The sequence below is a fragment of the Schistocerca cancellata genome, chromosome 4 (assembly GCF_023864275.1).
Source record: "Schistocerca cancellata isolate TAMUIC-IGC-003103 chromosome 4, iqSchCanc2.1, whole genome shotgun sequence".
NCBI lineage: Eukaryota > Metazoa > Arthropoda > Insecta > Orthoptera > Acrididae > Schistocerca > Schistocerca cancellata.
In genome coordinates, this window is record NC_064629.1 from 82916120 (window position 1) to 82932323 (window position 16204).

The following is a 16204-nucleotide window of genomic DNA, read 5'->3' on the forward strand; positions in this document are numbered from 1 at the left end:
ACCGTTTCCCATCTTTCTTCAATATCCTCTCCTGCCCACTCTTCAGCTTCATTAAGTCTATTTGTCAAGATAGTTTTATACTGTTGTACTGTATTTTCATCATTTTTTAACTTGTTGTCAACAAACCGTGGTGTGATAGCTTTCTTGATCTGTGTATAATTGGCTATCCTATATCTGTATTTGATTCTTACCAAATAATGATCACTATCTCCATTTGCACCATGACAGCTATCCACCTCTAATATATCTGAAGCATGTCGTGTATCTATGAGTATGTGATCAATCTGATTTTTTGTGATCCCATCTGGGGAGCTTCATGTAACTTTCCTTATATCTAGAATGAAATTTTCACTCTATAGCGGAATGTGCGCTGATACGAAACTGTGGCTAAGCCATGTCTCCACAATATCCTTTCTTCCAGGAGTGCTAGTTCTGCAAGGGTCACAGGAGAGCTTCTGTGAAGATTGGAGGGTAGGAAACGAGGTACTGGCAGAATTAAAGCTGTGAGAACGGGGTGTGAGTCATGCTTGGGTAGCTCAGTTGGTAGAGCACTTGCCCGCGAAAGGCATAGGTCCCGAGTTCGAGTCTCGGTCCGGCACACAGTTTTAATCTGCCAGGAAGTTCCCTTATATCCTTACTTTGCATCCATGTGCTTTTAATAATCATGTTATTGCTCGTGGCAAAAATCAATTAGTCTGATACCATTATCATTAGAAACTTCATGCAGACTCTCCTTACCGGCTGTTTTCCTGTATGCAATTTCTTTTCCTACTTGAGCATTGAGGCCCCCCATAATCACCTTAACATGCTTTGCCCCCCTTGCTATTTCCTGCTCAGTTGCTCATAAAATACATCTTTTACAACTGACTCTGCATCTTCTGTTGGTGGATATGTACATATGAAGGATATATTGAAGAAACGGGCTTTCATTTGTAATACACAGATTCTTTCACTAACAGGCTTAAAGTTCAATGTGACAGCCTTTAGAGCATTATCAACCAGGAAACCTGTGCTCCCATATCCTCTGCTTCCACAGCTGTAAAACATTGTGTGTCCCAGATGTTAATATTCCACTTCCTTTCCATTTCACTTCTTGTACTGCCGCCATCTTCATATTGTATTTCTTCATTTCCTTTTTCAGGTTCTGTAGTCTCCCAGGCTTGTTCATTGTTCTCACATTTCAGTCGCTAAATACCAATTCGTGTGCCATTTCTGTTGCCAAGGCCGTTTATCCGTTGCATCCATCTGGCTTTCTTTGTCCTTTGGTTCTATAACAAGCTCTCTCTTTCTGGGGTGAGGTTGTTAGCCTCACGCCCAACCCCCATCTTGGGGGACCTGGATTTTTTTAGGGTTCATTCCTCTATGAGTGTTGGCTTCCCTACACCTATAGAGCCTCTCCTGCCTGTGTTGTGGGACACACTTCGTCTGTCTCTTCTGTCGAGACCAGTCTGGCTTGGGTGACCTTACCAATACCTACGCTACTGCTGGCACAGCCCTCGGCTTCATCGGAGCATGCAAAACCTCCCGCCCAGCACTGAAGGTGCCTACCATAAGGTGGTTTCCCCCGGGAGGGATTTTCGACCCTGAATCCAAACAATTTTCATTACCCGATTTCTCACAACAACCATTTCCACTATAAATTCAAGCATATTCGTGGGCAATATTTGCAACACTAAAGATATTGCAGATGCTTTGGATTCAGTTGGTGAACAACTATTTTGGTAGTCTTGCATGTTGTGTTTCTGTGTGTTCCACAATGAAATGGAGTGGACAAGAAGAAAAATTTATAAATTTGCCACTCTGTGAGGCAGAGGGGGGAGGGGGGGGGGTTGTCTCATTTCCAGTTACTGCTGCAGCAGGATGGTGAAATAAATAAATAAATATGATACTTTCTATGTGGCAGAAATGAGTGTATGTATGAAGCAACAATGTGTAGTAAACATGGATTTGGCAGAGGGAGCCTCACATTCATTGGCAATGTGACAGACAGTGAGACTGAAGAAGTTTACTTTATTAAAAATGATAATTTGGATTCATTTTAATCTGAAAATGGGGAGCACCCCTCCCTCCCTCCCTCCCTCCCTCCCCCATATTTGCAATGTGATTACTGACAGTCTCTTCTCAAGGTTGGCAGTTATGACACTGGTTTGATAGAGGCTGAAGAAAGGAGTGTAGGCTTCATGAGGGACGGCTATGCTTTTTGTTTCGTGATTGCATTGACAATTAAGTATGACAGATTACTTTTGTTTGTAAAAGTTTTTTTTTAACATTTTAAAGCTTTATGTAAACTTGTTTCCATTTGTAATGTTTCAGGCAATGTGTACGCTGCTAAAACAAGCTGTGTCAACACTGCTCGAGAAATTTGAAATAGTTTTACCACCTGTTGTGAACATGCTTATGAAAAGCTTCCGTGTTCGTCCTCAGCCATCAGTTCTTGAACTGTTGCAGCAGGTCTGTGGACAGATAAAATAATAATTTTATGTTGTGATACTAATTTATCTACATCACATTAGTTTATGGATTTGGAATAGTGCAATGACAAGGTATTTAATTGAGGACTGATGTTTAGATTGCCATGTCAGATACCAATGAGGATGTTTGTTTCGTGTGGCTCGTAGGTCAGTGAGGTATATTAGTCAACCACAGTATTATTGTGCCTAGGAGTGAGGGCACTTTGTTCTGCTTGTTGTGAGTTTTATCATGATATTTTGAGAGGGCAAGCTGAATCACTCGATAGTATATGCACAAGTCTCTTGGAAGCATTCAGAGTGCAATGCATTTTCATAATCACTGATGTACTTGTTTATTGTAACATCATTGCATATTTCCAATAATGGCCACAAGAGGTTAAGTGTAATAATATCATTGTTGAGTATTACTACCTAACTTGTTGATGAGAATATTACAGTGCCTATGCAACTTGCAGAGTGTAAAAAACCTTTGGAGGTGTTGGGCCAGATAGATTACAACTTTTTGCAGGTGGAAAGCTTTATTAAAATAATGTTTCCCGACCATCAATCTCCTCAGATAATTCGTCAGTCAGTCTCATTTCTTAAAAATACCTTAGTCTTCAAGAGTGTTGTCCTTTTAGTCCCTTTTTCCAATGAAAACTAGAAAACAAAGTATTGGTGAAAGTATATTTAAACTTTACATTTAATGTTACTGTGTCTAGTGACATGCAGTGAATGTTTATAGAAAATCTCGTTGGGAGTGGGATGAAAATGGAACACACAGCACAAATACAGTAAAAGTTTGTGTATACGTTTTTCAATGGACTACAGAAAAAAAATTAAAGTGTGAAAAATGTATATATGAAATATAGTACCATTCTGTCAAATTAATTGGTAAACACAAATTAAAAATCCAGTAAATAAAAAGTTACATTCTACAAAACGTTATATAGGCTTACTAGGTACCATACTTACCAAAGATATAAAGAGAAATGTAAACCTCTACACAGAATAAAATGTCATTTCGCAAAAAAAGTCAGTAATTTTTGCTTGTTTTTTTTTTTTTTTTTTTTTTTTTTCTTTGACATGGCAATAGCATACACTGTACCCTCAAAACGGGTTAACTCTGTCATCATTTTTTCAGAAACATTGTGGTGCATCACAAATTGTTTAGTTATATCTGACATATTTACTGCATCGTTAAATGTCACAGAGGAATGCTGAGGCTCTTCTGTATCATCCTCATATCAGTTTGCTATGGGCACTGCAAGTCGAGGATGTAAAGTCACATGAAAATCCCTTTGGGAATGGATGAGAGTACATTTCAATATTAGCTCAAGAAAGGGGCTCCTCATATTATGAAGCAGAACACTGTTCACAGAAATGCTACATCCGCAAAAGATAGACTTACCGTAATACTGCAGTTTCTAGCTACTCTAGTTCACAGTACTGGAGTAGCACTCTAATGCTGCAGTCCACATTGGCGAAAATAATACCAGAAATGTATGTAGCTATTTATAATGCACTGAAGGAGGAAAATGTGAAGGCAAATAAATTTAATACGTACTGCAGTCATGAAAATTTTTTATTTCCACAGAAGTTGTAGATTTTCTCCTTTATATTCACAGTGGCAAATAGTATCCGCAATTTTTTTTATAGCTCTGACTTTTTATTCTGTTCTTGTATACAGGATGTCGTAAGCTACACAGCGCTTCATCTGCCTTGAATATTTCTGTCAATTTAATTATATATGCGACACACCATGTATATTTGGGCGTCACATCGTGTGTCAGACAGCGATCCTAGCGCTCTGAGCAGTTGATTTCTCCATGCAGTAAACATAAGATGAACATTTCCTTTGATCAAATCTAGATTTGATTACAGTCCAATATCGGCCTTACCAATCCACTTCCCCGCAACCCACTCTGAAACACTGCATCATAACTTGCGCACACTGTGGATATTTTGCTGGGACATAAAAAAAAAGTAAAAATAAAAATGTATAAGTGAGAAAAATGTATAAGTAAAAACGTATAAATGAAGTTTTACTGTAGTTGACACTAAAACTTGGTAACTTGAACAGAAAAAGCAGGAAGAAAGAGGAAGTTCCTAAATGCAAATTTATAATTCGTAGGTCTTGGAATAACAGTCCAAATCGCCTATATAGCAAAGTAGACAGGCTGCTGCTGTTATGCTAAAACATGCAACAGTATATTGCATGCTACCAGCATTGGCTAATTGTATCAGTTCAGTCTCACTGATAATTTAGTGATTATCGTGCTGATGAAGGAAGATAAATTGTGGTTGCCTGTGAACTGGTATAGAATAAGAGTTACCTCAAGTGGCACTTCATTGTATAAAGTAGGTAGTTACAATGGGGGCTCACACTGATGTTACAGCAACATGTCAAGAGAGATGTGGTCCAGACTGTGTGAAGTGATTTTTTTCCTTCTTAATTTTTTATAGTATCAGTCCAGCTAATGTTCCATTTTGTACCAATCATTGGGGCTCAGTAATTGAGCCACTGGACACGTGATCAGAAGGAACAGGGCTCAAATCCCTATCCTGTTATCCTGGATTAGGTTTTCCATGGTTTCTGTACAGTAAATTAATGCCGATGTTGGGGTCTTTTCTTTTGGAAAAGAAGGACTTGTAGTTAATAGCAGAACTCATCATTGATGAGAAACTAAGTACTAATCTGCAGTCCTTCTTGCATTGCACATTTTAACAGTGTGTTGGTCCCCTTGAGAGGTTTGTATTCCGTCAACTATTGATTGCTTTGTCTATAGAAACTGATCACTTCATGCTGTGAGATGTATCTGTGCAGCTGTTGATGTATTATACCGGTACTATTAAGCTTATCAGGTGAACAGTTGAAGTGTTTGCTTGTTGATAATGTTAAGCATCAAATATATGATAGTTGTGTAATTCTTTTGTTTTACAGATTGTGATCCTGTTTGGCAGAGATACAGAACATACACAGATGATTCATTCACTTGTCACAGACATTTGCAGGATATCAATGACTTTCTGCTTTTCTTCTCCATCCACATCAGAACATTGTGATGTGATAGAATCATTTTTTAACCTTCTGTCACAACTTATAAAGAAAATTCCTAAGCTGTTCCTTATGATGGATGTCGAGGAAGTGAAGGGGTTCTTCAGGAGTGGTAAATTTTTTATAGTTAATATATCATAGTATGCAGAGTGCACCGTTGTCTGATTTATTCTGAGGAAAACTTAATTTAATTATCATAGTTGTATGGTGTGAGGACTAAAATCAGCTATTTAAATTTTATCAAATAAATGAGTGGTTGGACTGAAGATGTGGAAGATGGTATACCGTGTTGGCAAGGAGAAGCTTTATTGCACACTGTGCGAGCACTGCAGTTTTATGTCTCCAGCATTTTTCTAGTTCCTCACCCTGCTTTGAGCGATTCTCTGTATTTGTTATTGTAGTTGATTAGACTAGATTAAAGTAGTACTTGTTCCATAGATCATTAATACACTTCGTAATGATGTGGAACGTGTCAGGTTAATAAAAAGTGTCTCTACAAGATATTACATTACACAAAATATTACACGACATTCTTTTTTGGGGGTGGAATTACCCATTTACTATATCCAACAATTCACCTAATGAGTAGAAGGAGTTGCCATTCAGAAATTATTTTAATTTACTTTTAAATGCTGTATGACTATCTGTCAGACTTTCAATGCTATTAGGTAAGTGACCAAAGACTTTTGTGGCAGCATAATTTACCCCCTTCTGAGCCAAAGTTAGATTTAACTTCGCGTAGTGAAGATATATTACACGCTTTTGTGCAATGAACACTCTTTTACTCAATGATGAGTTACCCCAGAATATCATGCCATACGAAAGCAGAGAATGAAAATAGGCGTGGTAAGCTAATTTACTGAGATGTATATCGGCAAAATTTGCAATTACCCTATTAGCATAAGTAGCTGAATTCAAATGTTTCAGCAGATCTTCAGTGTGTTTTTCCCAGTTCAACCCCTCATCAATGCATACACCTAGAAATTTTGAATATTCTACCTTAGCTACCGATTTCTGATCGAAGTCTATATTTATTAATGGTGTCATTCCATTTACTGTGTGGTAATGTATATACTGTGTTTTGTCAAAGTTTAATGAGAGCGCATTTGCAGAGAACCACTTGATGATTTTCTGAAAAACATCATTTACAATTTCCCCAGTTAATTCTTGTTCTTCAGTTAATTCTTGTCTGGTGAGTGTGATAGCTATACTTGTATCATAGGCAAAAAGTACCAGCTTTGCATCTTCGTGAATATAGAATGACAAGTCATTAATATATATTTAGAACAGCAGAGGACCCAAGACTGAACCTTGCAACATCCCATTCTTGATTGTTGCCCAGTTTGAGAAATCACCAGTTTTTTGCGTATTATGTGAACTGCTTATTTCAACTTTCTGCACTCTTCCAGTTAGGTATGATTTAAACCATTTGAGCGCTGTCCCATTCATACCACAGTACTTGAGCTTATCTAGAAGTATTCCATGATTTACACAATCAAAAGCCTTTGAGAGATCACAAAAAATCCCAATGGGTGACTTCTGGTTACTCAGAGCATTTAATATTTCATTAGTGAATGTATATATAGCATTTTCCACTGAAAAACCTTTGTGGAAACCAAACTGACATTTTGTTAAAACTTTATTTTTGCAAATGTGTGAAGCTACTGTACAATACATAACTTTTTCAAGAATTTTGGATAAGGCAGTCACAAGAGAGATTTGGCGGTAGTTGTTGACATCAGACGCATCCCCTTTTTTATGCAGTGGTTTAACAATGGCATACTTCAGTCTATCTGGGAAAATACCGTGGTTCAGTGAGCTATTACATATGTGGCTAAGAATCCCACTTATCTCTTGGGAATAAGCTTTTATTATCCTGCTGGAAATGCCATCAATTCCATGTGAGCTTTTATTCGTGAGAGAGTTTATCATCTTCATAATTTCAGGAAGAGAGGTGGGTAGAATTGCAATTGTATCAAATTGTGTGGGTAAGGCCTCTTCCATTAACTGCCTTGCTTCTTCTAATGAACATTTAGATCCTATTTTCTCTACAACATTTAAAAAATGATTATTCAAAATGTTTTCGACTTCCAGCTTGTTGTTTGTAAAGTTTCCATTTGTTTTGATGGTAATGCCGTCATCCTGTACTCTTGGTTGCCCTGTCTCCCTTGTAATAATATCCCAAATTGTTTTGATTTTGTTATCAGAGGTATTAATCTCAGACGTGATGCACATGCTTCTGGACTTTTTAATAACCTTTCTTAATGTAGCACAGTAGTTTTTATAATATTTGGCAGTTTCTGGGACATTACTCTTTCTTGTTGTTAGATACAGTTCCCTTTTGTGGTTACAAGATATTTTTATTCCTTTTGTAAGAAGGTTTTTTTGCATGGTTTCTTATAATTAGATTTAACTAATTTCTTGGGGAAACAGTTTTCAAATTCTGTTACAAGTGTATCATGAAATAAGTTATATTTTAAATTAGCATCGGGTTCCTTGTACACCTCATCCCAGTATAACTGCTGAAGATTTTCCCTGAAATTTCTAATTGTTGAGTCATTAATTGAATGCACAACTTTGGAGGGTAGTTTTGAATTACTGAATGGAGCTATGTTATATACTGTAACTATCTGAGCACCATGATCAGAAAGACCATTCTCAACAGGACAAGAATTTATGTTTTTAAACTTACCTTGGTCTAAAAAAGTGTTATCTATCAATGTGCTACTGTCATTTACTACCCGAGTGTGAAAGGAGTACCTTTGTATTCATTTTCTGTGGCTATTAACAGTTGACTTTATACTCTTTTAATTTCATATTCTAAATATGAACCTGTAGTTATTGTTTATATTTACATTACTCTTGAGAGTCTGCAAAATTTAACAATGTGGCAATGTATCAGCAAATAAAAATAATGGACATTATAATAGCTTGTCCTATCTGGCAACACATGACAGAAACTACAATAATTTCATTGCAAACTACTGCAAAAAGTAATATCCGAGGTTATCGAGAAGGTGCAAGTTTGAATTATCACTGTAATGAAAGTGAATGTATGCCTTCTTAGTTAATTAGCTTCCAGATAGAAACATGAATACACCACACACCATAATTATCTCAGTAATATTATCTTTCCCCTCGACTTCAAAATTCTTTTGAATAACGTATGGATTTCATTAACATAGCGATCAGTTTAAATGATTACCACATACTTATATCTTTCAATCAGTAATGGCATTTGTTCATAGGATAAATTTTGTATACTTTTGATTCTATAAGCCAAGGGAAGGAACAAGAAAAAATGGGAATTAAATATGACCCTGAAATGGTTTTACAATACTTATCGATCGACAGATAACAGAGATTTTAAATCGTGCGTGTCCTGCACCTATGGAATTGTATGTGATCGCTGACAAAGATAACAAATATCTTGAATTACACAAGCATGATACAATATATATTACCGTGCCCCTAATTGTGATACACTTTATTTACCAAGTAAACAAGGCTCTCACAAGTCTGATTTTACTTGCTGCATTGGTAATTGGTTTTTTATCATTTTCTTTATTCTTTGGAATGACTAAGTTCTGTTCTATCTTTTCTTTCAGATGGAGCTTCAGTTATCTCTGTTTGATAGAGGAGTGTGGGTGTAGGATCAATATTGGCTACATTTTTGTTTGACAGTTTTCTTTATGTACATCTCAATGTTGGGTATCCATAAATTTGAACTTTATTGCATGACATACTGAAGGTGATTTTTTTTTTATAATTTTTTTTTTTTTTTTTTTTTTTACGGAGTCGTGTTCAGAGAATTCTTACAGTCTGAATTACAATCTGTTTGACTTCTTACATTTTACAGCACTGACTTTTGTCGATGTGACGTTTGCTGCTTGTCAGGTTGGCTTTTTGTACTGTGCCCTGGGTTACTTCACTGAATAGTCATAGCACAGTCTGCCTTATGGCTGAATCGGTTCGCTGTTCATCACCTTGTGACTCATAACACTTCCTAATACTACAGTAGCATATCACTGTCTTTAATAGCTGTAAACGCACTCACATAGCATCTGCGTAGTCAGTTAATTGCAGTTTTGATAATGTCTTCCAGATCATTTTAAGATGCTTAATGCACACAATCTTGTTCCTAACAAGTAATGTCGGCAGGCAAGTCTAATTGTCGCATCTCTTTGTGACACATTGGGATTCGTGTCTATGAATGGCAGTGTTTCTGACACACACACACACACACACACACACACACACACACACACACACACCTTCACCATCGAAATTCTTGCTCAAAAGTTAGTGATATTCCCAGTTTATTTGTGCATATGTATCTGCAGTTTGTGAGTCTTTACTCACACTGTAATATCAGTTCACACATGTCTGGCTAGACAAACTAACATATGAATTTTCATATTGTCAGTATGCAGATACAAATCTAATAAATATACTGCATCCTCACAGTAAAACATTTTGGTTGGCTGCCATTGCAAATCCCATGTGATAACAACACTGTAATATCAGTTCACACATGTCTGGCTAGACAAACTAACATATGAATTTTCGTATTGTCAGTATGCAGATACAAATCTAATAAATATACTGCATCCTCACAGTAAAACATTTTGGTTGGCTGCCATTGCAAATCCCATGTGATAACAAACTATCCTACGATCAGGGTATTTTTCTACTGGAATCAATTGTACTATGTTCAGTGGGACAAGCAGCTGATAGCAAGACTGAGATAGATGGACAAACTAGACAAAGAACCAATTTAGAATAAAACCCTAAACCTAACTTAGAACACACTTCTCAACTTAGAATTGCATAAAGTCATCAAATTATTAATCTTCTCTTTATTAGATGGAAAGCAACCTTTGTTACCCTGAACTTTGTGTAGTTACTTTCCAATATATGCATGTCTGCAGCATCTCAATCTTTTCAGACTGGTTAAATACACAAGTTTGATTGATGTGTAAAGAGCACACCTAATGATTTTACCACTTCATTTACTTAAAGTACTATATTATTTGAAACAATAAAAATTCTCTGTCCATTTACTAGAACAGGGCACTACAGGGCACAAACTGTCTTTAAATCATTTATTTAGGCAGCATTTACCTCCATGTACACACTCTATTCTCTGTTTCATATTTTTTTTTTCTGAATGAAATGTCCTCTACCCTTGTAATTGATCAACATATATACAAGACAAATTTTATTAAATGACACAAAGTATGCCTTAACTTAGTATTTACAATTATGTAAAGATTCTTGTAGTACCATAGAATGACCAAACATGACTACTTATATACACATACAAATTATTTACAAATACACATGTAAAAAGCACACATGTTCTGTTGTAGTTCGTTATAGTGAAGACATATCCACTGTTTCACACTACAAGTAAAGTGTCCATCACATTGATTTACTACGTAGTGTAGAAACTACATTCACATACAAAACTATATACACATCTACTTTGCACACTCAGCTAGAAGCATTTTTCTAAGTCTTCATTTGGACAAAGACCTTTTGTTTTATTACTTCCAGGATATGCAGGGTGACACAGAATAATGGGAATGTTTGAAATGAGGAGTAGCAGCCATAGGCGGTGGCAGCACTGTGGGTTCATGACAGTTAACGAGTAAACAGTCCACCATTTCAGTAATCTTGGATCAGTGGAACGGACAACAAGCGTGCGTTAGCCATAAAATTTTGTTATAAAAACTTTGATAGTTTAGTAGCAGTGCAGAGGGAGTTTCGACGTTTTTATAATTTAGGATGTCATTATGCTGTTCCATTGAAACACACAATAAAATGTTTGATTAATAACTTTGGAAAGACTGGATCTGCCCTCAAGAAGAAACAAACAGGATGACCAAGAAGTGTGCATTCTCCAGCGAACATTGATGTATGTGAGTCTGTCTTATGGAGCCCACAGCGTTCAATTCGTAAGCAAGCAGCAGTGGTTGCAATGTCCTGGGAGTGTGTTTGCAGAATTCTTCATCTTGATTTAAAATTTCAACCGTACAAACTACAGATGGTGCAACAATTGAAGGACAACCATTACCTTTTACGATTAGGATTCTGTGAACAAATGATGAGAAAAATAAACAGTGACAATGAATTTCTGAACGAGCTGTGGTTCTCAGATGAGGCACATTTTCATCTCACAGGTTATGTGAATACACAGAACTACCATTACTGGACAAACACAAATCCTAATGACATTCATGAGTGCCCTAACACACTAGTGAAGTGACAGTATAGTGTGGTGTTTCATCACATGGGATTATCGGGCCGTATTTTTTCGCAAACGAACAGGAAAACACAATAACTGCTGATCATTACGTGGAGATGTTACGAACTTCCATCACACTTGCATTGAACAACTTTCTAAACATTCAAGAAGCCTGGTTTCAACAGGACGGAGCATGCGTACCAGTATCTCATTTGGTGTGCAGTTGTTTGAGGTGTGTTGAAGGTTATTGACTATTTCTTCGAACTGAATTAAAAAATTTACCCAGGTAGTTAATTTGTTAGAACAATATGTCCTGATAACTTGTGTAAGTGTGGTTTACTTTGCCTGTGGTGGTACTTTAGGTCAGTATTTGGTTCACACCATTTCTCTACAAGAAGCTTCTCCAGCATACACTAGTGAAGTTGCTTGCATTGTCTGACAAGGTAGCTGCAGGCTTGCCAAAGTTAGTGTTATAATCAGTGACCAACCTTTGTATTATGGGAGAGCTCATCACCATATTTAGTGCATATAATTTTAGGTGCTTAAGAAAAGTTCATAAAGAGCTACTATGAGCATTGATCCAGAAGTAAGGCTCCCAAAGATCTCCAGCCACACACTAAGGTGCTAAGTGAAATCCATCAACACCGCTGTGTACAGCTGTTCACCTACTCTCAATTCCACCCTGCTGCGCTTCACTGCACCACTCAGTATTGGCTCAGCAGCCGTACACAATGGATGTGCCCATTGTTGATCCCACCAAATGCAAAATACGTTCCGTAATTCAGTTGGTGCATGCAAAAGGGACTCCAGCCATGGATGTTCATCGTCAGTAAACACAAGTGTATGGCAACAAGTGTATGTCCGTTCAGCACATCTGAAAATGATGCAGGAAGTTGAGTGCGGGTCAGGAGGAGGTCCACGATGAGGAACGGAGTGGAAGACCTTCAGTTTTGGAGGCAGTTATCGAGATGGTCCAGTGTGAAGTGTTTCAAAATGGGAGGATCACTGTCCGTGAACTTGTTGCTCAGATTCCTGGGAGTTATTAGGGTACAATTGAAAGCACTTTGACAGAAAAATTGGGGTATCTCGAGTGTTGCGCTCTATGGGTACTGCGTGTGCTGACAGCAGAACACAAAGAGAAACATCTTCATTGTGCTTGCCAGTTTCTTCAAAAGTGTCAAGAAGATAAGGAAGGGTTGTTGAACTCCATTGTATGGGAGATGAAATGTGTGTGTTTCATTTCACTGTAGAAATGAAAGAAAAATCTAAACAATGGCATCACTCAGGATGAACAGTCAGAGAGAAGTTCAAACGAACTCATTCTGCTGGCAAAGTCATGGCCCCTGTATTTTGGGATTGTAAGGGGATACTGTTGATGGATTTCAGGGAACCTGGGACAACAGTCAACTCAGACAGTTATTGTGAAACATTACAAAAACTCAGGTGAGCTATCTAGAACCGCCAGAGAGAACGACTGACAGAAAGTGTAACGCCACTTCATGATAATGCCCTACCTCATGTCTCCTCAGGAACTTTTGACAGACTTTGTTTGAACTGTCATGCCCCACCACCATACAGTTCAGCCCTCGAGCCTAGTGATTATCACTTGTTCCCCAAGGTAAAGGAACATTTGGGTGGCCAACGCTTCCAGAGCGATGATGAAGTCAAAGAAGAGGTGAAACGCTTACTCAGTGGGTTGGCGGCGGCGTTCTACAACATGGGGTTACAGAAATTTTAGCATCGTCTCCAAAAATGCATAGAAAAAAAAGTCGATTATGTAGAAAAATAGAGCTAAGTTTTTTCTTTCCAGCGGTGTAAATTTCTATGAGAATAAATAATGTGGCCTGTTACTAAAAATGAAGGGAACATTACTTTTGGATCAACCCTTGTAATATCTTACCCCAGCATGTGCACTGGAAAGTGTCAACATATGACTGCTGCAATGAATGGTAAAGGTTCCTGTGTTACGATAGCATTAACTCGCCATTACACACTTGTTTGACAGGTTTGATTTCTGACAAAGCAGCAATTGCTGCACTTTCCTCCTCGTATTTGGAAGGCAGCAGTGTGAGCTGATCTTATTTTGTAGTGTCCTTGGTGTAGGATGCTATGGTGAATGGTGTATTGAGGCCAGGCTGGTGGAACACGACAACAGGTACTTGTGTTTGCCTGCTCAGAGGTCAGGTGCCCATCTGACATCTGAAGGCATTAATAAAATAGCATTACAGTATTGAACATTAGTTGTCTACAAAACAAAACAAAAAACAGGTGATGCTTCAGTGTTCAGGCAGCCAGTGAAGACGGGCACAAGCCGTAGTGCTTGCACAGTATGTACTGACCTGGGTGCTTCCTGCAGCAGTGTTGGTTAGTCAGCACCACTATCATCACAAAGCCGTTGCCCTGCAGTGTTAGCACGTGATGCTGTCTGTGATGCTCATGGTGGTCACCAGCTTCCCAGAGAAGATGGTCAGGGCACCCATGATCCAGTCATAAAGTATTCTCTATAGATAGCATGCAGGGAAGCTGTCTACCAGCTCAGCTTGGAGTACATGAAGCCATACAGAGAAGTGCTGTGCCCTCCTATCTAGGAGAGAGAGGCTGGCAGTATCGGTGTCTGCCACAGGAACAGAGGTTGCCCATACTAGTGGTGGATGGTGATCTACCCTCAGTCCCTGCAGGTTAGGTCTCTATAAGGCCTGCCAGACGGGGACAGGGACAGGGACAGGGACAGGGACAGGGACAGTCTTGATTCTGTAGGTGGCACTGCAACTCACAGCAATAAGCCCCTCCAGACAGAACTGGCTGCTCCATAGCAGATCAAAGGCAACTAGATGAGCAGAGGGCCAAGTGTCATTGGCCTCCCCTCTTGACAGGGAACAGAACTCTACCAGAACAGAATTAGTACTTATACAAGACGGACTTGTGTGGGGCAGCAATGACATCACTCATTCTGTTTTCTCATTTTGTCAGCTCTCTTAGTCACTTCAAGATTTCACAACTTCACCTTTTGGATGCTCTTTCCTGCTGTGTCATTAACTGAATAGTTACTCTTGTGTCCAATTTAAGCTCTCTTGCTACATTTTGCACAGTCACGATTATGACGATAACAGTCTGTCACCATGATGTCATTTTGCTTCGTTGCTTGCTTGACTACTCAGTCCGTTTTGGATGTTGCAGTAGCCTCTGTGTGTGCTGCTACTCCATCAGCATTTGTCTTGCTAGCATTCTGCCTGGTCATTGACCAATTCTGCTCTGCCTCTGGTGTTGCCCTGTAGGAACTTAAAATTTTTTCTTGCTGACCCAGTATACAATTCCGCTGCGCAACAGTTTGCATACTGAACTGGGACACACCAGTTGTCAGAATCCGGATATTAACAGTAAAATAATACTTGTTACAAATAACAGTCTTCGTATCCCCCTAGTGATGGCAGGTCGTTTCGTACACAGAATGGAGTAGGCTGTATGGCAGAAGGTATCGTGCAATATGACATTTAGGTGACACTAATGTACCCATATTGTACCAGGCCTTTCCACAAATACTCTTGAATACCTTACCAAAGTAGTTGTTAAGTAAGTCAGAACATTGTTCGCCAGTTAGATATGTAGACTCTCTTTATCTTGCCACCTACCTGTTCTCTAATGTTGGTCACAGTATTTCTTTCAGGTTGCTGCCTATCCATGCAGTTAGTCTCACTGCTTATTGTCTTAATTTTTAGTCGTTGACAGTATTTGATATGACTTACATTGGATTTCAATAATTCTGTCTCCACCCTAACACCATCCACGTCAAATCTCCCACCGGAAAGGTAGATTGTAGCGTTCCTTTCACAGAGAAACACTGTGCCTAAAATGCAATCTGCAATCAATGAACCAACTACAAGGAAAGTGCATGAAGTCACTAAATTTCCTAGCTGGAGCAGTATGCAGGCTTGCTGTTTTGCATTGCACGACGTGACGCCTATAGCTCCCAGTATCTTATAGTTGCTGACAGGCAAGGTTGACACATCATAACCTCACATTTTTTTTTTATATATATGTCAGTACAGATTGCGTTGAATGCAGTGCCCATGTCTAGTATTACTGTCATTAAAAATTTGGCTAAATGTTGATTCGTAGCAGATTGTGAAACAGTAATGTGTCATCTATCACACTTAGTACCATTTGAGTACAAATAATGCCTAAGGTCATGCCTGTTATTGTTTCTTATCAAGATGAATTGACTGACCACTTTTCCTACCCCATTCCATGACTGCCATTCTGGGGCTGAACAAGGTCGTAATTAGTTTTTCGGGTTGGATGTAGACAAACAATTTAAATCATCTGCCACCTTCTGATTAGAAATCGAACTATGCCAGTTCTGATTACTTTGATTACTTCACGGCAGTTGCTGCCGCTGATTATGGTTATTGTGGTTTGCGTAACTGGGGTTATACCTTTTATCGTGTC

At 38.4% G+C, this 16204-nt stretch overlaps 1 protein-coding gene across 1 annotated transcript in view; it reads left to right on the forward strand.

The window, feature by feature from the left end:
• LOC126183871 (importin-13) overlaps nucleotides 1-16204 on the forward strand; it is a 190990-nt gene that overhangs the window by 133581 nt on the left and 41205 nt on the right. Inside the window, exons 13-14 of the mRNA XM_049926165.1 lie at nucleotides 2314-2451; nucleotides 5395-5620. Coding sequence (XP_049782122.1) covers nucleotides 2314-2451; nucleotides 5395-5620 — 364 coding nt within the window. The remainder of the gene's footprint in view (nucleotides 1-2313; nucleotides 2452-5394; nucleotides 5621-16204) is intronic.